This window comes from Falco rusticolus, chromosome 2 (assembly GCF_015220075.1).
Source record: "Falco rusticolus isolate bFalRus1 chromosome 2, bFalRus1.pri, whole genome shotgun sequence".
NCBI classification, from domain to species: Eukaryota; Metazoa; Chordata; class Aves; order Falconiformes; family Falconidae; genus Falco; species Falco rusticolus.
Window position 1 is genome coordinate 206,188 of NC_051188.1, and position 23,334 is coordinate 229,521.

The following is a 23,334-nucleotide window of genomic DNA, read 5'->3' on the forward strand; positions in this document are numbered from 1 at the left end:
TACTCCAGTTTTAGCTGACAGGCTATGATACATTTTAAGGTCTATGCATCTTTGTCATTTTAAAAGAAATGATCCCAAGTCCCAGTGTAGGACTTTAATCCACAACCTTGCAGCCCAGGGGTGAGCTATGGGCACTGAATGAGTCACATGATAACACACAATGACTTATAATTTCCTTGGTAACTCCATCCATCTTCCTTTCCTGTTCTCAGTGACTACGTTGAAATGAATGCTCTTCTCAGGCACTTCATCAGATATTACCTTCATGTGCTCTCAGCAACACCCAGGCAGCCCCTTCCTCTTCGTTCACTGCATACACCTTCAGCCTTTCTCTCTGAGCAGCGACCTTCCATGGAAACTTTAGCAGAGGACCACAAATGCTAGATGCAAGGTGGTCTAGGGTGATGATGTCAGAAGTACTCTGCTGTCTCTATTAACAACACTCCACACCATTTCCCCCAGAGCAGTAAGACACATGTCCTTAGCTCTTAAGATAGCTGCGAGGCTCAAGTTGAATAAGCATGGATATCATCTCTTACTGGCAAAATCTGATGTTCCAAAAGCCTGGCCCCCTTTTGGGCTGCGATCCAGCTCTGTACACAGGAAGGACTCACTGGTCTGATAACAATACGTTGCACATTCAGCCTCCCTCTCCAATCATCTTTCAGTCTCACCTCCTGATTTTGGGAGGTGCCATGCCCTCCAGGCACTTCTGCACCAGCCAGATGTTCCTGGAGTCACAAATATCGATTGTACCTATTCAATTTGCAGGTAATGGGACATTCAAGCAAATTAGCTTTTAGGAAAGGTAACGGCACCATCAAAATACAGAGTAACTGCACTCATCAGCACAAAGCACGTGAGTGTCATTGGAATAAGCAAGGGACTTGCGAATGCAGATGACAGTCACAGAGCATGGGCTAGTAATGCAGTCCCTGAATAAAAGACCTCAGGTTTCCCAGGGAGAAGAGGTGTAACTACTTCCCACATTGTAAGGCAGTTGTGGGGGTCAATTCAGGAAGCTCTGGTGAAGTGCTAGAGAAGGCATCCTTCTCTTCCGCCTTCCTCTAGCACCCTCACCAGAGCTTCCGTAATTATTGCTTATTAATAAAGGGCTGAGTTTTAAATGGAGGATTCTCTTTGCCCATATACCTCCTGTTTTCTTTCTCTTGCTGCCAGGGGTGTGGGCAGAACAACGCTCTGCACCAGATACCTAGAGGAGAGGGATGCTGATGGCAGGCTGAGCTGGTCCAGGAAGGCAGGCTTTCCTCCATAACTCACCTGTGCTCAACAGCCTCAACAAGCTGAGTTTTAATTTGCTGATGAAGTTTTCATTAGATTAGAGGCAGAGCCTATTCATCAGCGTGAATATAATATCTAAATTGACCCTGGTGATGACTCAGAGGCACGCTGAACTGAAGTTGCCGGGCAGTTCAATCGATTGGAGAAAGTGCTTCTGCTTTTAGATGGCTGACCAGACTATTGTTAAATAAATAAATACATACATACAATATAGGGTTGGGGAATCAATGACGAGGTGGCTGGATGTGACTGGGGCTGTGTCAGGAGAGAAATGTTGTGCCTGGACCAATGCAACCGGCAGCTGGGGTTGGTGAACCAAGAAGTCCAGTGATTCCCCATGACCGTGAGTTATCAGCACAATGCAATGCCTTGATGGGTTTTGATATGCGGCTGCCCTGAGCTCTGGCAGAAGCCACAGGTCCTGCCCGGACACAAAGATCCCTTGTGTGGCTATATCTTACTCTCTGTAAAACTCAGCAGGGCAGGAGGGCCAGGGGGAGCTGCTCTTTAAACTCCAGCCCCTGTTCTTTCCTTTTTTCTTAGATGAGGTCTAAATGTGGATGGGTGCCTTCCCAGGAATACGTTTACGCCTACCCTGTGGCTACAGAAAGCAGGGCAGCCACAGCATTCCCTCACTCTGTGGCAGTTTATATTGATCCAGATGAAATGATCCTCGTCTCCCCCCAGAAGGGCTAAAAGGATTATGGAATCCATAAAGGAAAAAAAACCACACCAACATTGAAGGGTGATAATTGTAATATTGTTCACAACAGTTTTCCTCTTGAGCATGTGGCTCGGGTGAGTCACGCTTCAGAGACATGGTCAAGGCACAGCACTGCGCCGCATGCCCCCAGCCATCAGTGAAGGAGCGTTAGAAGTCCTGCTGCCTGCATGTGGTGGTACGATGTGCACAGAGGTGGTTTCTATGGCTTGGAGATTTGCAGAAACTGCTAAAATGGTGCTATCTCCTTGTGCCCTGACCCTCCAGGGACATCAGATGCCATGGATCACTGTGGAAGGGGTGCTCAGGCACAGAGGTGTCAGATGGGGGACGCTGCCAAGGCAGCAGGGGAGCAGCGTGGGGGAACAACTGCCACTGGCCTGTCCTCAGGCGGGCAGCTACAAACGCAGGGAACAGCTGAGTGGACTCTGTTCATCAGACATTTGGAGGGGAGTACTTGAAGAGCATACCCCAGTTTGTGGAACAAGTCCTTCAAAATGTGCTGTCAGCACAGCTGAAAAACATGTTCAAACAACTCAGCTCTTTGACAGACAACATTACATGCGTCCAAAAGCATCCAGATACTTCTCCGCTCTGCTGCAGAGAGCTCTGAATGAGTTGTCTGAAGTGAAAGGAATGAAAAAAATCACAGGGAACAGATGTATGTGCCTAATATAGGTAATAAGACTGCACCAGTTAATCATGTCATTGCCTGTAGACAGAAAAATAGCTCCAGATAGGTGAGCCATCACTCTAATCTTAGGAACATACCAGCTAGAATATTAGGGACGCATGATGGACTGTTATTAGCAATATAAAACATCTATACACACCTTCAATACACAAAGTCTGGTACACGTGGAAGAGGGCAGAATTCCCAGCAAGCTACACCGAGGCAGAGCGCAAGCCACTTCCCACTCCGCTCCTTAAGGAAGGTCAGAGGAGGGCAAGGGAGGGACAGGACCATGCTGGGCCAAGCACTGCTGGTCCTGGTACCCACGTGGAGCCCCCCATCTCTTTCAATCTACATGGAAAGGGCAGAGAAGGAAGGGACAGCAGAGGCACAAGGGAGGAGTCACTTGTCATCAGTTGTTCCAGCAGGAAGGTGTTTGAGGTGCAAAAGTGAGGAAAGGTAAAGAGAGTCCGACCTGAAGACGGAGGGAAAAGGAGAAAGGGAGTGCAAGAAGTCAAAGCCTCAAAAAGAAAATGAAGAAGAGGCGATTGTGTGGGGAAACAGCGAGAGGAATCAGAGCTACAGCCCCTGACGCAACAAGGAACACGATATGCCCGGGAGGTGCTTATACCGTGAGCTGATGAACAACCAGGACTCATTTAAAAGGAGGAACAACATGGAAGGTTCACCATGCATGGTGATGAACGTGATGGTTCACCAGCACAGAGCATTAAGCTTTCCTTCCTGCTCTAAGAGGACACAAAGCAGTCCATACAGAACACCCATGGGCGAGGGGAGACAGGGACCAGCTTCCAAGAGAAAGCACCTGCCAGATAAGAAATGCTCCTTAGGTGGAGCTGCCTCTGCTCTTGTCCCTCCTGCCACCTTCCCTGCACTCACCGAGGTATCTCATGGAGATCCACATGGGGAACCAGGGGAATGAAGGGCTCGTTTGTGTGTAAAACAAGACAGGTGTGTGAGAAAAGCAGGGAGGAACACGGATAGAAATACTGTAGCTATGTAGTAGTAAAAAAGAAAAAGGGAAGCTGGAAAGAAGAGGCTTGACTGTGAACCTGCAATAACACACACAAACTTTCTTAAAGCAAGCAGCCATGCGCCCATCACCCACACCGCCCCTGCCAGAGCTGCACGGGTCTCTGCCCCAGCAAACAGAGACCCCTCGGCGACACAGAGATCCAGCTGCAGCCAACTGGCTTTATCTTCTCTCTCCCCCTGTAAAACACGGGTGCTGCTGCTACTGCTGCTGCTAAGCAAGCCGTCACCGAGCCTTGCAGAGGCCTGAACTGCCCTGAGAAGCTCATCCCACTGAGTACAGCCAGGTGCTCCTCCTCACCGCATGAGCTATGCACACAACTTTGGGAGCCCTGAAATCATGCTCCAGCCATGCCCCTCCCCGCTGGACTGGTGCACAGGGGTTGCATCGATGGTAAGGAATGGAAGCAGAACCAGGCACCAGTGTTTTATAACTCCCCCCAGTCATCACACTGGGACTTACGAGTTTCCACGCTGCCCCCCCTCATAAGGGGCCAAGAGGATGACTCAATATTTCACTGCCATTTTATTTCTGCCTGAAACAATGAAAAACAGAGTAGCTGCATGCAGAAAGGGTCACTACGCTACAAATACATAGACATTAGCTTGCTAAGGTCCTAACTGCATTAGTTTTTAATCTATGATAGCTCTGTTGCTTATTTTAACAAAGGCACAAAACCCACAAAGCTCCCAGTAAGCATTTAATTAAAGCTTAATTACTATAAATATGTTAAATGTGCAAAGCTAGCAGGTGCAGCCAAGGGAAAGAAGCCCCTGGCAGTGTTTTTTGCATAGACTATAAATCCTCCCTTTTAAAACTGGTATCTCGCCAGGAGAATGAAGAAACCACTTAAAAGTAGGTATTGACATCCAGGAGACCAACAAGCTTCCACAAAGACTAAAGAAAAAAACAGACCAAGAGTCACTCCAACTGAAAAACATAAATGAAAAGTAAGGTGGAATGCGTATGTGTGTGGGCGCAGACCCACTCGCCAGCGTCACTCGTCACACCTGAACAGAAACACACAGTTATAGCACAGCACTGCAGACTAAAGTGACATTTACATGCTGTTATGCTTAGAATAAACGCAGCACTGCTGCCCCATCAGCTATGTTAACGCTATGGTAAATTCCCCCAGCGATGGGAATTACAGCCTAAAAGCTTCCTTTGTTCACATGAACGTGATCACAGCCGATCTGTCTTTAGCTCACAACCCAATTACAACCTGTACTATCACAGAGCCAAGGAATTTGGACTTGGAGTCCCCTCTCCATAAAAAAAGAAACATAAATGATCTATCCACACTTCAGGGAAGGTCTGAAACAAGAAAACAAGCTAGTTAAAATAATAAGAGAACAGGAACACAATTCTTTCAACAATATTTTTATAGCAACTAAATTACTGTATGAAGCTTTTTAAATATAACACACACATTAGACACCAGACTGAAGTATTTGGCCACTTCCCTTACTTTTACAACTATCATCACAGCAGTGTTTGGGGGCTTGATGTGCTGGCACCTCGTGCTTGGGCCCTGTGCATTTGTAGTGCGAGAGAGAGCCTGGAGAGGTGAAGACTGAGAGGGGACCTCATCAATGCCCACAAATATCTCAAGGGTGGGTGCCACAAGGACGGGGCCAGGCTCTTTTCAGCAGCACCCAGCGACAGGACAAGGGGCAACGGGCACAAAGTGCAAGACAGGAACTTCCATCTGAATGTGAGGAAGAACATCGTTCCCCTGAGGGTGACGGGACACCGGGACAGCCTGCCCAGAGAGGCTGTGGGGTCTCCTGCTCTGGAGACATTCAAACCCACCTGGACGCAGCTCTGTGCAACCTGCTCTGGGAGAGCTGCTTCAGCAGGGGGGTGGGCTGGGTGGGCTCCAGGGGTCTCTTCCCACCCCCACCATGCTATGACTGTGCCAAAGCTAAGCTGCAACCACTCTGCAGGCTGTGCATCTGCATTTCAGAGCAGGACGCTCAGCAGAGGAAGATGCCAGCCAGGACTAGAAATGCTCCCTGCTTGCAGAAGAGCGATCCTCTGGAGCACAGGCAATGAGAGGGAAATCCCTGCCTGGACCTGGAGCTGCTGGAAGCACCAGTGCCTCTCCCAGTTCACAGGGTGCTATGAGGCTAAATTCACCTGGATTAGGAGCCTTTGGGAGCCCCTGAGAAGAGCTCTACCTCAGTGTGACATGAAGCCGTGACACTGGTCTCCCCTTTGGAACCTATCAGTAGGAATGCACCGTAACACTTCTTAATGCCTTGCCATGTTTTGGATACAGGACATTTTCAAGAGGAAGAAATGATCATTGTTCTGTTGTAAAAACAAAAGAGCCCAAACTTCCCCGCTAGCACAGGGGATTTCATCTTGTAGCTGATGGCAACTGACAGAAATCATTAATGCAGCTCCTCTGAAATTAAATTAAACATATGGACTGTAGCTGTCTAATTGGAAGACTGAGGGCTGTGAAAATTGGGAAACATTACAAAGCTAAAGGACAGGTCACAGAAATCTCCAGCAGCACAGCAGAGACTGAAAACATAGTTCTTCTCTGAAAAATGACTTTGGGAAGACAGTAATTTGGGGCTGAAGGCTTACTTTTTCTTAGCAGTTCTAAGCTGAAAACACTTATTCCTGTTCTTAGCATCACAGCCCCCTAAAGCCACACTTGAATAACCTGCACAGGTATCAGCAACCTTAAAAAAAGAAGTGACAGAACAAGCACGTTAAAACAAAATGGAATGAGCTTGTTCTTATTTCAGGCTAACAATACATGCAGAGCTGGCTGCTTCTTGACCATCTCAGAGCCACTCTTTACCTCTCCTCTGACGCGCAAGTCAGAGAAAGACCCAGCTCATCTCCCCCGGGTGCTGTTTGACTGGTGGGCTACAAACCAAAAGTCATAACAACTTATAACCCACCAAATCAGCTGCCGTGGCTGGATAAACCAATTTCAGATTATCGCGCTTTACAGAGGGACCACACTCTAAAAAAGATCTTGCATCCTACTGCAAAGCAGAGTAAGTCGTATTTAGACTAGTTCCTACCTAATGTATGTAAAAGGATTGCAAGAGATCCAGAAAACCAGCAGGCTCTGCGTTTGGAAGGGAAAAGCTAATAAACATTTACATTTCTGCAGGCAAACCCATGGCACTGAGTCAATGCCATCAGCTCCCCACGCTCTGCTGTCTCCAGTTCCGTCGCCGACCGCACACACAACACCCAGTTCTGCCGGGTTCGGGTTAAAAAGGTCACCCTGTGGACTACGTCCACAAGCGAACCATTTATAGGGAATTTCCAACACTCCCGTCTGTCACATTCAAGCTCAATACATTTCCCCGCCAGCAGCGAGACCCCACTGTGGGCATGACAAAGCTAGAAAATGGTACGGAGGGCCAAACCCATGTCTGGCACAACCCCAGCAGTATCAACAGAGTTGTTACACCAGGAGTAAGTCTGCACTGCATTTTTGTTTGTCTCCATGAAGTACCTAATTACTCTTCCGCTATATTGTTGGAGACAAGTCCTACCAAGCTTCAGGTACTCGAGAGCTTCTTAATTTTCAATTAAAGTCAGTATTTGTCCAAAATGTGGGGAAAATAAACACAATTTGCCCAACACACACACAAACAGCTTTTTTCTGCCAGGTACCCAAAGAAGACACACTGTCACTATCGTTCTGCCAGGCTATGACAAGGGACCCGCCTGGGTGCTGAACGTTTTTTACTTCCTAGATGTTTTCATTAGCATTTCTACCTGATTTTAGGCGTGATTTTAGGTAATTATTGTACCATGAACAGCCTTTCTCCCCGTCTCCTCTTAGCCTTTGCAACTCGGGAAGCCCTGTTCTGGTCCATCAGTCACTCGGAATGGTCAACAGTCGTCACACTCCATTGCTGACCATTGTCCACTGGCAAAGGTGGGAGGCTCCAAAGCCCGTCCCTCTGCGGACGGGCAAACAACGGGGCCCGTTGCTGCTCGGACATCAAAGTTACACAAACAGTCCCAAGCCCCCGCCTCTGTGCCCATCTTAAGGAGCTCCCCAAGGAGGTCACGACTTTCAGCTTGTCATAGCACACATCAAAGTTTGCACCACACACGAACTCGGCACATGGATTCGAATCGTGTCGCCCGAGAGCGGATATTCAGCTTTTGTGCGCTGCTTTAATCCTGTGTTTTCCCAAGTAATTAGGCTTTTTTGCTTATGAACTTGTGACTAAGTAAAGCATCCCTGAGAGGTTGTAACATCAAAGCTCATTCTCCCGTCTGTCCCACGTTTTCCAAAATTGGATTTCTTTTTCTCTTTTTTCCTTAAATAAAAAAAACTAATTGAATTTAGTTGTAGACTGAATATATTTAAGAGTGTCTTTAAAAGGTTACAAGAAGCCACAGCGATCATCATGGGAACTAAGGAGGGAGGGCACAGCATTCAGCCTTTTTGCTTCATAAAGGCCTAGTATGAAAGACCCAGCAATGGCCCCACAAGTTAGGAGGGACGTGCAGCTCTTACGGGAAGCTATTTCTGATGGCAGGGTGTTAGACTGCCTACCACAATGACATCCCAAGGTTACGAACTCATCAGAGGCCAAAATCTGAGTGCCGCTGTGGAATGGCGCTGTCAGTTCAGCAGTCACCTCTCTGGGATGGCAGAGCAGCCTACCTCCATCTGTCACACCCGCGTGTGATGTGTACCTGTGTACTGAGCATCATCTGCGTACCGAGCAAAGGAAGAGCGAAAAGCTCCCTCGGGTTTAGCTCAACAACACAGCCCAAACTTTACGGAAACTCTCTGTGGAGCTCGGTATGACTTCATAAAAAGGTGGGGGAGCCGTGAAGTGACTCACCCACTACGTGATGGGGAATGGTGAGGCAAACATACCTGGAGTTTCTGCTGATAGCTGCCACCATGAGAGCAGTCCAGCCAAGCTTGTGCCTCGCGTTCACATCCGTGCCTTCCAGCAACAACCTGGACAGAAGAGAGACACGTTGAGGAAGAAGATGCAGAGAAAGCATCCCCGGCAGACTGGAGCCAATGACGGAAAGAGGAATATTTTACTTCACAAGCACCTGCTCCAGTGCAGCCTGGAAGAATCAACATGAAAAGCTGATTCAATCCAGTTTCTCATCAGCTGCCAAACTGAAATGAACTGGTAGGTGATAACAGGCACAGTCCTTTCAAATGGTGCAATGCCAACCATCCTGTTTTCTTTATCTTTTATTTCTTTCTTCTATTCAGTCTAATACCCAAAGAACTGAACAGCAGGATGGAGAGTGAAGCCAATTAACCTACAATCTGATGACAGTTTTGGATCTTCAGGCCGCAATGCAACCACTGGGGTTTCAGAAGAAGTTCAGCAGATCTCCTAAGCCCACGTCAACAGGAGATATTTTGCAGTTTTCTTGCACAACATGAGAACAAATGAGACAAACCCCAAAAATGTGAGGCGTCAGACTATCCTTGGTGGTTTTTTCTGCAAAATTATCTCAGCCTTTGCACTGTTTCCTAATCCCTCCCTGGCACCTTTTAGCAACTTTGATCCTGCATGGCTTCTGCTGGCTTTTACTGTTACGTTCTTCAGATTCTAAAGCACCAGAAGGCTTCTCTACCCTTTCTGCATCCTCTGACCCTGCGGCAACACCACTATTACTCTTAGCACCAGATTCCAAGCAGTTCCTTAGAACAGTGGTATTTCAGAGACTTCTCTCTTTCATGGCCAACCACGGGATCCAAATAACCTCCTCTAACCAAAGCCACGTGAATGCTCACTGCCCAGCCCAGCCCAGCTGCCTGCGCTCCCCACAGCTAACGGCAAGGGACAGGTCCTTGCAGAAGCTAATTTAGCTCATCCTAAACCAAGTGCCAAACCCAGACGGTATGAAATGACAGTCTGGAAGTGCCATTCTCTCTGTAGATCACAAAAAAGAAGGGAAATCCAGACACAAATTTTAGAGCACTCAGGTTAAACGAGATGAGACAAAGTCTTAACCCCCCACCCCCCCCGCCCATGAACAAGGTGCTGCTGGCAGCTGACGGTCAGGCTGTAGAATGCAGGGAGAACTATGCAGGAGTCAGCAGCTCTCTCCCCCTTGGCTCATCCTTCTTTCTTTTCCCAAACTGAGGCTTTTCCATCTTCCTTTCCAGGTGAGGCCATTACCGCACGTCACACAGGTGTAACAGGGAAGAGCTACCATTAAACTCTGTGCTGTGAGAAACACAAGTGAAAACACATGCCACGTTTCACACACGCAAGCACCACACTTCAAGTATTTACACCCCCCAGATCACAGATAAGGGAGTCGATGGCAGCTACGGCTGCTCCCACACACTGAAAAAGTCGGACTCCTTCTCTAAGGACTCAGAGAGGTACATGTCTGAACCTGGCCACCTTTTTCAAATTAACTGCCCTCATCTTGCTGTGGTGTTAACTCTGTCAGATGGTTAATAACAAGTGTTGGCATGGAATTAGTGAAAAGGAGGGAAATGCACCCTATCCCTCTTCCTACAGTTGGAACAAACACAAAGGAAAGCATGAAGGCTAGCCTAGCAAACACCCACAGCTGTACACAAGCCCACTGCAAACCGTCCTCCACCTGGTCAAAAATTCTCACAGCAGTTTCACCAAAAACTTATCCCAAGGAACAAGTTTACTCATATAATCCTAAAGTTATTTCCAACCAGCAATACCAATGCCCAAGCTTTAGGTTATGTTTTGAACACAGCTGAACACAGTTCTCCCTGCTGACTTGAGAAACTAGCCCGGTAATTGCCATCCAAATTAGATACCCAAAATGATTGGTATCCCCCTTCAGTTGAACTTTTTGTCCTATTAGACTGAGACTGTGGGGGGACGACAGACAACAGCCAGATGACTTCAGCCAAGCTCTACATAGAAGCGTGTCAGATAGCTCTTCTGACTCAAGTGGAGGTATGATTAGGGACATGGTTTAGCGGTGGATTTGGCAGTGCTGGGTTAACAGTTGGACTTGATGATCTCAAAGGTCTTTTCCAACCTAAACAATTCTATGACTCCATGACTCTATGATACGTAGGTAGCGGGTGCAGGTGGGTAATCTGACCATCCTTTAAACATGAGGGGTAGCCAGCACTAGTGCCCTGGTACATGGGGACATGAGGACATGCATGGCCAGCAGGTCAAGGGAGGGGATCCTCCCCATCTACTCTGCCCTAGTGAGGCACATCTGCAGTGCTGTGTCCAAGTCTGGGTCCCCAGTTCAAGAGAGACAGGGAACTACTGGAGAGGGTCCAGCAGAGGCTGTGAAGATGATGAGGGGCTGGAGCATCTCCCTGATGAGGAAAGGCTGAGGGAGCTGGGGCTGTTCAGCCTGGACAGGAGAAGACTGAGAGGGGACCTCACCAATGCCCACAAATATCTCAAGGGTGGGTGCCACGAGGACGGGGCCAGGCTCTTTTCAGCGGTGCCCAGCGACAGGACAAGGGGCAACGGGCACAAAGTGCAAGACGGGAACTTCCATCTGAATGTGAGGAAGAACATCGTTCCCCTGAGGGTGACGGGACACCGGACAGCTGCCCAGAGAGGCTGTGGGGTCTCCTGCTCTGGAGACATTCAAACCCGCCTGGACGCGGCTCTGTGCAACCTGCTCTGGGAGAGCTGCTTCAGCAGGGGGGTGGGCTGGGTGGGCTCCAGAGGTGTCTTCCGACCCTGACGATGCTGTGATTCTGTGATTCTGTCTGGATGCTCTGAACTGCTCATCAGGCACTTGGACTGAGATCCAACAGCTAAAAAAATAGAACAGTAACTGGTAGCCTTTATTCATAGCTCCCAACCATGGTTCAGGAGGCCATGACCCCTGTAGATGGTCCACTGCACCAATAGAAGGTTTATGTTCTCTTTACCAGGGTTACAATTAAAAGTTTAATGATGATGAACAATTTGGCAGATAAACAATAGGTCCTTGCTCCAAAAAAGTTTGATACTTGATACTACACAGTAGCAGAAGAACAAATCTTCATGCAGAATCCTTACCAAATCTACGCTACGCTATCATGACCTCTGGCCAGGTTGCAGCTCCTGCATTATGAAATGGTGCTGCACAGTACAGTCTGAGGCACTGCACAGGACCAGCCTTGGCTCCCCCCAGGATATGTCCTTATGCCTTCTCCTTCTTCCAGCACCTAATCACTGAAAGCAAACGATAAGACAGTGCTGCCAGCTCTGTTGCCTGAAGAGCGCTCAGAGAGCAGACTGCTTAAAGCAGAATTTTTTTTGTGCGGCCACAAAGCTTTCCTGTCCCTGTAAGGTAGGACGTGCCTACATACACAGATGATGGCAGCCTGTACTCCAGGCAGATTGCTATCTTTAGAGATCAGCTCCCATTGCAGCTATGCATACGGAGGGTGTTTGCACTCACAACACCAAGATAAGCCAGCCTGACTCAGATCCAGGCTGGATTGCTGCTCTTGCTCGGAGGGATGCTGCCTGCAGGAGAAATCCACACCGTGGCTCCATCTGTGCCGCCATGTGCACCGTGTCTGCAGGGGCACAGAAAGCTACTCCTTTGGATGATAAACCGCTCACTTGCTACCACCGCAGGGCCCAGCCTCAGCCCCAGCTCACCCAGAGGCCACGAGAAGTCGTATCCCCCAGCACCAGAGCGAGCCCAGCCAGAGACGGGGGAAACCTACACCAAGATCTTACTGCCTCTCCTCTGAGCCACCCCAGGTGCTCTCAAAACTCGTTTCACAGCCATCGCAACACCCGGTCACCTTCCGCTCTTCTCTTAGAGCAGCATGGAAGGACGTGTACAAGTTATTTCGGAATTTCATTTTATTTACTTGGCCATTTGAAAGTACTTTGAACACAGTAACTTCCACCTCAGCCCCTTCCTACAGTCAATTTGACAGTCTAATAAGCCACATAAAATCCAGCAAATAAAATAAAGGAAAATATTAGCACTACAGAGAGGAAGCCTGACAGGGGAACCCGGAGAGACAGGGGAAGCCAGATGCAAACCTCCCGAGGTACGACAGCATCAGCTAAGCAGGGATTAAGGCAGCCATGCCCCTTCAGCCTGATGGCTAAAACCTCAGGGCCCAACACCTACCGCTTATTAACAACTTTTACGGGGGTTAGTTAATATAATCCACAAAGTATTCGCCCCACTCACACTTGACCTGTGGTATTGGTATGATTTAACATTAAAGGTGCAAACAGCCACTGGGACACTCTGCTGCAAAAGTTCGGTCTTACTTCTGTATGTCATGAATTTTAACATTTGGTTTCTCGTGAAGGGGAACTGCAGCTGAACACTTCAGCATCTCCTCCTGAGACAGAGGCCAGGACAACAGCCTTCACTTAAAGCACTTTGGAGCCACTAAAAACTACATTTTAACTCACTGGAAGTGAGTTTTTTTTCTCTCCAGATGTACTGGAAGGGCATATTGAACAACAAATTATCTTCATTCTTAGATTAAAAAAAAAAAAAAAAAAAGAAATAAGATCCTAGTCCAGCAGTCAAACCTGTTAAAACAGTGCATCCAACAGGAAGGATGCTGGAGCCTCTGCTGTCGGATTTGATTACAGGCTTGGAGCTAAGATATTAGAATTAATCAAGTAGTTTTCCATTCAGGAATCTAGATAAACTTAAGCATCTGGAATGCCACATGACCGAACCCAGTGAGAGAATCAGTAGCATCACATCACCTAGCATAATATGCATTGACATTTCATTTAGGAGCTGCATTTTTTTTTTTTTTAAATCACTGCAAGATGCTCAGCAACTTAACAGATTTTCTAGACAACTGAACTTTATGTTCAGGGTCTTCAAGCCTATCATTAATTTTTTCCCCGCCTGATTTAACGATATGACAATCGATAAAGCGACGACCACTGCTCAGATCCTAGACAGCCAAATGTATTTACCAGTAGGAGTTGGTTTTTTTTTTAATTAAATAAAATCCTGTGATCAATGTTTAGGATGTTTATCCACATTTTAACCACATAAGATCCAGGACACTCACTCTTACCTTTTAAGTAGTTTCTCATGCATATATAGCTCTATTAGCACCACTTCCAGTGTTTCTCTAATGACAAACTGCCCCTCAGCTGCCACAGCACCACCAAGACCCAAGCGCTACAAGATCCCTGATAAAGAATCTGTTTGGTGGTGTGTTTGTATTTTAAGGATTTCAGAAAAACCTCTTTTTTGGGGGGAGTGGGGGAGGGCACGGTTAGGGAAGAAAGTTCAGCCACTTCTCCCAAAAGTCGGGGTATTCTGCATGAACAGATCTTCCTGACAGGTTTCTAATGGTTGAGGAGCTGTTGGTTCCCGTTCCCAGTCTTCAACGGACATCCTCTCTCCCAGCAGAGCCTCAGCTCCGAGGCAGCAGTTAAAGACTTCTCTGGAAAGGAGCAGAGCTCTGGAGGAGCCCGGGGCCCAGCCAGCAGAACATCACCAGCTGCTCTGGAATTTGCCGGAGGAGCTCAGGCAGAGCAGCACCCGCCGCTTTGTGCATACACCCTATTCTACCTCGAGACAGCAACTCCCAAAGCTTCAGCACTTTGATCCACCCAGAAGAGAAAAAGAGCCCAAGTCAGCTGCGACGATGAGCCTTCTCCCCCCGCTGCCCCCGGACAGATGTGCCTCCTATTCACCCCGCTGCCGGGGTTCTGGGTGACTAACTCGGTGACACCGTGCTCACAGCCGAGCCCAGAGGGCATGTTTGAGTTTGTGCTCAGTGCTGGGAGCATGCCCTGCGCTCCCTCCTGACAGGTGGAGGAAGAGGAAGCTGGAAACTTGAACTTTTGCAACAATAGCTTCTGTTTCTCTCGGCCACTTAAACATTTCCCCCAGCCCTTCCCCAATATGTCACTGTTTAACTGCAGGGGTGGGGGACACCCTCAGATGTGCTCACCCTCTCGGGACCTGCCCTCCGCTTTGCAGAAGAGGGAGTGAAGGAAAAACATCCAAACCCGACAATATCTCCAAACATGAAGGCACAATCCCTGTTAGAGGTCAGGGAAAGGATCTGCCTGGTCAGAAGACGACAAGCTGCTGAAAAGCCTTTGATCTTGCTGCTCTCTTCCTTGAGAGCTCACGTCTGCTTCTCAGCTCCTCACGATCATCTCAGGGCTGGTAACAACCACAGTGCTTCGTGAGAACACACAAGGCATTAGGCAGGGTCAGTGCAGAGGGTTCAAGCAAGGCTCAGGAAGGGAAGGGACAAGGAGAAGAGCAAAGTTGTCTCCGCAGCTGCTCCCACGACACAGGAGTCCTGGAGGGGATGGTGCCCCTAACCCAGGTAGCACAAACAGGGCATGTGGAAAGGCAAGTGGTCAAGGAGAAACTCCTGGAAATAAATTTCAAAATCAAAGGGAAGCTCCTATAAATCTGAGTTTCAGAAGGGAAACTGAGCTCCCAGATGCAAGCAGGGTTGTCCAAGGGCACAGCGGGTGGGCGAAAGCAGCACAAGTGAGAACACACGATGGGGAAAAGCCCAAGTGGCACAACATGAACACAAACAGACCGATACAGGCATGGCAAGATGCTGGTCTTTGTCCCTTGCCTACACAGCCTGCAAGATGCTCCAATGCTACAAGTAGGTTTTGTCTTTTAAAATGGGCTGAAAGACGGAGAAAAAGACTGGGATGTATGTGCCCTGCCTCCTGCTGCTGCCCAGGGAACAGCAGGAGTTTAGACACGCTGCTTCGCTACTGGCTAACGTGTGCTATGGTTGGCATCGCCAGGCTTGGGAGGAAGAGAAAACGTCGCCCCACCTGAAGGAACACGGATTCATTGCTGACCTCCCAGGTCGCCTCAGTGCAACAGCTAAGCTGTGCCTTGGAAAAATACTACACCAGGCTGACAGTCTGTCTCTGGCAGTGGCCAGTAGCGGATAGTGGGGGAAAGAACATGAGTAATCACTGTTTGCGAGGGATTTGGCCATAATACGCTAACTTCTGGCAATTCATGACCCACTGGTTTCTGAGCTGGAGGTGACACGCGGTTACCTGCTAGGCTTACTCTGCACGAACCTGAACTCAAATTTCAGACTCACCAGCACCCACCGAGTTTCACAGTTTATGGGCTGTGTAAGAAAGCACTTTGCATTTATTTTAAACCTGCTGCCTGACATCTCCCTGGGTGCTCCTCAGCTCCTAAGCTGTCAGGGAAGTGGAATAATTGATGCCATTTGTCACCATCACTCATGGCTGGTACAGGACACTTCCATGCCGGCTGACTGCCCTTCCTGGTGCTGGCGCTGCCTCTCCTCTGAACCCAGAGCTGCTGAGCTGGCTCCCTCAGATGGAAGCTATCCTGCACCCAGCCCCACCACTTCCCCAGTGATAAACACCTGCATTAATTGGAATTAACCCTGTGATGGCTACCAGATGGATTCCACACATCCAGAAACTACCACACATCCAGTCACACCAGATGAGTCAGTGTCTGCTTCCAGAGAGGGATTCGGGCACAGTAAAGGGTTTAAAACTGTTTTGGAAAGAAGTGTGAGATCTTCTGTCTCTTGCAGCTAGCCAGCTGGTGGCCAACTGCAGAGAGATTGGTCTTATGACTCAGTGCGCAAACACCGTCAGTCCTGGGAGGACAAAATACAACAAGAAGCACAAAAAAAGGGCACTAGAGAAAGTGTTAAAGCAAAACGCTCCTGTGAAAGCAGTGAGAAACGGAGCAGCGACAGCAGAAGTTACCACTTTATTTCCCACCCTTCCTCCTCAGCCGTTGCCATCCTGTTTGGGAAACCTACTCTGCAGCCCTGCCTCATAAAGGCTGTCCGCTTCTGGTGTCTCACCTACCCGATACAGGAAAGCACAGTGCATGCAAGTCTCCTCTGATATTTCATAGCCAACATGAAGAAATCTGGGCTGCTGCATCTACTCCAAGCCCCTGAGGCCACATGCCAAATCAAACTCAATAACCAGTCAAAAACTTCCACTGAAACAAAGCACTGTATAATTTGGTCCACACATTAGGAGAAAACATTAAGGAGGACATTTACAGGAAAAACATCTGTTTATCCTAAAAAAACCCAGGTGTCCATTAATTCAGACACAGACTAACAAATACAGGCCCGGTGAGGGTAACCAGACAGCAAAATATAAAGTGTGTAGCAATGGAAATATATGTAATTATAAATAATCTTCCAATCCCGTCTCCAACCCCCCCTCACAGCCACTGCTGAAGACATCTCGCAGTTGTTTAGGACAGAAGATAAGGTACACATCTGGCTGGTGACCAGAGACAGTCACACTTTGGTAGCTGTTGACATGGCTCCTACATTTACCCTACAAAGCATTCAGGCATCCCTCAAGTATAAGCCCCCATGCATGATATTCACAGTACTGCTAATTATTTCGAGGCAGGAAGATGCTCTGACAGGTATGAGATGGGCTATCTCCTCCTGTAAAGGCTCAACCCCTCCACACAGTTCCTTCCCATGGTCCGATGGTTTCCACACTGTGGGCACAACATTCTGCTTGGAGCCCAGGACAGCCAGCTCATGTTCAGCTCAGATTTGAGCTCATTTCAGACAAGGGACTTTCAAAAATCCGTCCCTGGACTGAGGAGGGTGTTGGTCCAAGTTGGTAACCAAAGCGTGATTCACTACAGAGGGATTTTTTGCCCACCCTATCATTTCATGCGAAGTTTCTGAATTCTTTAACAAACCCTTGAGATGGGAAGCAAACAGGAGGTGCTGCTGAACCCCTACGCCAGGCCCTGAGCAGGACAGAACTGGAAAGGGGACAAGTGCAATGTCCAGGAGCACAATGTTTTAGCTACAAACAGGCTCATCTTCATGGATCTACTGTGGTCCTGGCAGCTTCTCTCAGCTCCTCCTAGCTATTTAACCATAAAAAAACAGAAAAGGCATAAAAGACAAGAATGAATGTTTAAAATCTTTGTCTGTGATATGGGCAGTGGGATCGAGTGCACCCTCAGCAAGTGCCAAGAAGGGCTTGGGGGTGCTGGTGGATGAGAGGCTCAGCATGACCCCGCAATGTGCGCTCGCAGCCCAGAAAGCCACCCGTGCCCGGGGCTGCATCCCCAGCAGCGGGGCCAGCAGGGCGAGGGAGGGGGCTCTGCCCCTCTGCTCCCCTCTGCTGAGACCCCCCCACAGCGCTGCGTCCAGCTCAGGGGTCCTCAGCATCAGAAGGACACGGACCTGTCGGAGCGGGCCCGTCGGAGGCCACGGAGCTGGTCAGAGGGCTGGAGCCCCTCTGCTGTGGGGACAGGCTGGGAGAGCTGGGGCTGTGCAGCCTGGGGAGGAGAAGGCTGCGGGGAGACCTTAGAGCAGCTCCCAGTGCCTGGAGGGGCCGACAGGAAAGCTGGGGAGGGGCTTTGGGCAAGGGCAGGGAGTGGTGGGACAGGGGGGAATGGCTTGAAGCTGAGAGAGGGGAGATTTAGGTTGGACATGAGGAAGAAACCCTTCCCCGTGAGGGCGGCGAGGCGCTGGCCCAGGCTGCCCAGAGCAGCTGTGGGTGCCCCATCCCTGGCAGGGCTCAAGGCCAGGCTGGACGGGGCTGGGAGCAGCCTGGGCTGGGGGGAGGGGGCCCTGCCCCTGGCGGGGGGTGGGACTGGCTGGTCTTGAAGGTCCCTTCCAGCCCAAACCATTCCATGATTCTGTGATCCTTAATACTGCTCTGGTCTAGCTGGGAGGACATGCCCCATGGCAGCAAGGGCTCACATCCTAGAAGAGCAGCCTTGTTTTCCAGCACATCTCACCACCATGCCAGGTACAGACTAGAAAGCAAATCGCCATCACAACTACACAGTTCAGCAAGTGCAGCAGCTAACACAGGACACGAACCTTCAGCTCAGCCTCTTGCAGCTGACCACAGCCACAGGTTTAATCTTTTCCCACTAGCAGGCCAAAGCAGCACGTGCCCTGGGCCACAGGTCGTTTCACAGTGGGGGAACAAGTCTGACCCTGCCAGCATGCACCCCACACGCTCCAGAGCACATTCCACATCAGCATTTCTGGGACTGAATTAGAACAATGTGGGGGACTGAACACTCCTGGAGCACGATGCTGGCGGACAGCAAACCTCTCTGTGACAGCAAGGGGAGATGCCATGCTCTCAGAGGACTGGAAGCAGGGGACAGCAAGACTGGTTAACGGAGCAGGACCACCCTCCTCCCAGCCAGGCACAGCAGAGTGTTCTTGCTGTTAGGATTGGGACCATTTATCAGGTGTAACCCCGCCATGGCCAGCAGCCCAGGCTGGGCCAAATCCTGTCTTGCTGCAGAAGGGAGCTTTTGGTTGATGAGCTTTGTTGCCTGCAAAGCAAGGGAGAAGAGACAGACGCAGTCTGGGAAGAAGCAGCGCCAGCGATGAGTCAGAGATGACAAGATGAGTGATGCTTGGCTGCTTGACTGAAAGGCAGAGATCACCATTTGAGGCGATCAGGCTTGACTTCCGTGTTTCTGCAACCCCTCCACCTGAAAATCAGCCTGGAGAATGCAGAACCAGTTGCAACAGCTGACACAGAGCTTCCTACCCCACTACCATGTCAGGCTGGATCCCTCTGAGAGCAGGAGAGCACCTGGTCATCTCCAGACCTCATTAACATGCAGATTTGGGTTGCTGCCTGCTGTTACGAATGAGCCTGATAACAGCCAGCTGACATACACGCCACGTTTCCGTGAGTCACAGTCGCACAGTGCTTGTGAGAATACTGTTCCATCATATCTAGCCGGCAAGGAAACTCTGCTGTAAGCCTGCACTTTTGTGGGCGGCTTATTAAGAAACAAAGCTGGAACACAGAGAATCAATATTAATATTGAATATAAACACAAGGGGGATTGAGGCAGTAATTCTTTATGCCTTTGCTTCTTGCTTTCCCTCCACAAGCACAGAACAACTGAGGCTGAGGGTAATTAAACTATGCACATTAACTGGGTGCTATCTTCTGTACTGGCTAAAAGCATGAAGGGCTTGAAAGGAAACAGCTGGTTTGCCACATGCTCCAAAGGGAATGGTCTCTGAACTTAACACGTTCCTTGATCTCGATAAAGAATTCAGTCTGGTTTCTCACATTTAACAAGTGGGTAAAGATGAGAAAACCTGTCTGGGAGCTGAGAGGAGACAGAGGGAAGAGGAGAGCCCTGGGGGCTGGATCCAGCCTTTGGACATGCGATCCTTCCTGCAGCAATACTACTGTGTGTGCGAATGCGAGGCCTGCCTGGGATGTTTGAAGGGCCTGCTCATCCTTAACCAAGGAAAAAGTTGCTGGTTAGAGTAACGCGAAACTGCCCTGAACACCAGCCTCCCATTCATTTCTGATATACCTAACTTTAGTCTTTCCAAGCTTGATTGAGAAATTTCTAGTTACTGGCCAAACTAACACTCTTTACGTCTCAATACTCTCCCTATCTAGCAGTTCCACAGCAAAAGGGGACCCACAGAAAGCCTTTCAGGGTGAGCTGGCCTGTATGCTGTGAGAAGAGCTGGGCTGGCCTGCCTAAGCACCCGAGCTCAAACTTGGGGAGACGCCAGTGCAGCGGCACAGCTGCTAACCAGCCCAAGGCACAGCCAGGCCTTGCCTTCACGTGCTGCCCAAGGATCCCTAATACAAACCCTCCTTTTGGTCACTTCAGCCTGATGGTCACGTGTGCCCATGGTTCTTTGTGCTTCCAGACAGATGATCTGGATGGGCGTAGGACAGCTCAGCTTCCAAGATAAAATGCTTTTAATTTGGTGTAACTGTATCACTTATTTTCCATCTCCACTCACATCCTGATGGCTGGAACAAAGCAGCCTGTTTGCCTGCAGCCCTGTGAAACATGAACTCTTTAGTACAGCATCACCAGAGAGGTGTCATCCACTTCCATACATATGTGGAAGTACTTATCATACGGCAGCACCCTGAGATCTGTCTTCTCCGTATGTTCTTTAGGAGTTCTGCAGCTGCCTGACGCTGCGCTCCTCTAACCACTGCCATTACTCCATTTTCTGATCTTCCTACTCCACTGATATGATTGACTTTAAATGGAGGAATGTAGAGGATGGAGACAGTGGGTTGTTTTGACATTGATAACATGAAGCTGTGGTCTTGCTTTGACGATGTGCAGCTCTGATCCTGCAGCAAAGATGTAAATAACTTTGAGGGAGTATGAGAATAAACCTGGATGAGACAGAAACAAGGGGGAACGTGATCTCACCTCTAGAGGATAAGGGAACAGCGGGAACAGCAGAGAGTTGCCTCCAGTGAACAGCAGAGTTTCACCAATAATAAAGCTTTTAGCAGCGCACATACAGAGTATAAACTTACAAAAGCTGTAACTAACAATAAATGTCTTTGCCTCACAACCCTTGAAAAGTCTGTGCCTTGTACGCCACAGAGGAATGCAACAATGAGATGTAAATACTCAGAAATAGGCTGTGAGAACATCCACACCAGAAGGTTTACACTCAGAAATGGGGAGGCCGAGATCTCCTGGAAGGGTGACCTGTTCTGAAAAGCTAGCCTCCAAAAGGCCAGCATCTTCTCCGGTTGATGATTCTGATGATGCTGCTCCTGCCCCTCCACCTTCCACACCATACACCCTGTCCCCATGTATTTAAGGTGTTATTTCTGAAGTCCCTACATACAACCCCTCCTTACATTTATTCCTACAGGAAAAACTGATCATTCTTCATTGCACCATGTCACCATCGCACTTTTCAGGAACACAACCTCAAAACAGGCTGCAAGTTATGCTGGGGCCTCTACACCTCCTGTTGATGCAATCATTCATTTTAGGAACCCTTGGCATTCAAATACTGGTTACCCTTGGCATTCAAATCCTCTCTGGGGGTTTTCCGCAAGATTGATATGCTTGGCCTCACCATCTTACAGGTAATTGTTAGGGTGGTGGAGTCACTCTCTTCCAAGAGAGAACACAGAACTCTTCTGGGATAAGGGACACAGCTATCCTAAAAGCTCTTCAGCTCTCTGCTTATAGCCCAGACTCTGCTCCAAACTGCCTCAGAGCCTCTCTCTACCCTGTTTTCCCTCTGCAGTTAAGCACAACTATGACTTAACAGTTTCAAAAACCTTCTTCTTGGCACCTCACACCACCCTCTCGATGTTTTCATGCATAAAGGACCATGACAAGCCATTAGCTAAACAAGGCACTTGCAGCAGATGAAGACAGCATGTAGCAAAGAACATGGTCTGGAGAACTGTAAACATCTGGTTGCTTCTTGTAACAGTCTTTGAGCCAAAAGGACGGAGAACTGAACAATGTCAGCAACTGCTCCACAACACAAGCAACAACACGTCTCTGCTCGGCTTTCCTGGCATGGCCTAATGAGACAAGTTGCTGAACAGCAAAGAACATGTGTCTTGAATCACTCCATGAAGCCTGAGCCAGACAGCGTGCAGGAGTTCAGCCCTACCACACCACTGGCTGGCTTTTCACTGCTTTTAAGTTATACCAAGGCATTAGGCTGCAGGAGAGAGTTTAAATGAGTCTAAAGCTATATTAGAAAACTCTATCACACCAGCTTCCCCTCTCCTAATTCACCACCAACGAGCTGTGTGGAGCAGGGGGGAGAGTAGGCAGGGGACAGCGGTGTTGGGGAGGGAGGAGGAGTGACAAACAGGGCGTTATGTGGACAGCGCTGCCCTCTCCCGGGTGCAGCCCATGCTGCTCAGCTGAATGCCACCCTCCTGCCCTGCTAAGACTGAATTTGAGCTTCACCCCTTGCAGGTGGCAAGAGCCCTTAATGCAAACCTGTTCACGCCTCCTCTGTCAGCTCTGCAGAAGCTGCAGAGCTCCTGGACTGCGGCAGCTCGTTTAAAAGCAGAGGCCGAAGCTGCCTGCAGCAGGGAGAGTCAGTAGTTTCCACAGAACCCTGTCCGTGCCTGGCAGCCAAGGTATGTGCCAGGCACAGGTAAGCTGGGAGCTCCAAACACGGCGGGTGCTGCGGGGTGGGCAGCTCCCCACAGAGCAGGCTGGAAGAAAGGAGCACAGAAATGAAAGGAGAGGCCATGGAAGCACAGCAGAGCCGTACTGCCTACAGCCGCCAGCCCTTCCTTCATCAGGGGGAGCACAGAGCATCCCTATTGCTGCTGTGGCTGACCAGGCTCACAAATCACCCAGACATCCCTAAGCAGCAGCTTCCTGCAATTACAAGCAGCAGAACACATGTGCCAATTAGCTGCACACCAATATCCTCTTCGACCCTTGATCTAGGCCAGATCTCAGCCCCGGGGTACAGCAGAGCCAGGCTGCTTCCTCTGAGATGCTGGAGACTGGAAGGTGCATCCCCTGGCTGCAGGCCAGCGGGACTCGCCTCCCCAGCTGCAGGGACAGCAGCTCGCAGTGCTGAGCTCCCTGGATGCCTGTGCTGGGTGGGAGATCTCAGCCAGAGAAATGCCAGGTGTGGTGAACACAGGACAGCAGCAACGTCTCTCCTGTCCTGTGCAAGCTGCCAGGCTACTAAAAAAAAAAATAATCTTAACTCTGTACTGGTTGAGGGCAGCACTTGGCAAGGGAGACCTCATCACCACTGGGCTACTGGAAGAGAGCAGGCTTGTCTCTGCCAGACAAGTAGCTCTGCCTGGTTCTCACCCTTCTCTTCACCTTGTGTTGGCA

The 23,334-nt window shown here is 49.3% G+C and overlaps 1 protein-coding gene across 1 annotated transcript in view; it reads right to left on the reverse strand.

Moving 5' to 3' along the window:
• The window catches only part of CLPB (caseinolytic mitochondrial matrix peptidase chaperone subunit B), a 92,869-nt gene that overhangs the window by 64,694 nt on the left and 4,841 nt on the right, over positions 1-23,334 (reverse strand). Inside the window, 1 exon segment of the mRNA XM_037377024.1 lies at positions 8,633-8,719. Within this exon segment, the coding sequence (XP_037232921.1) occupies positions 8,633-8,719 (87 nt within the window).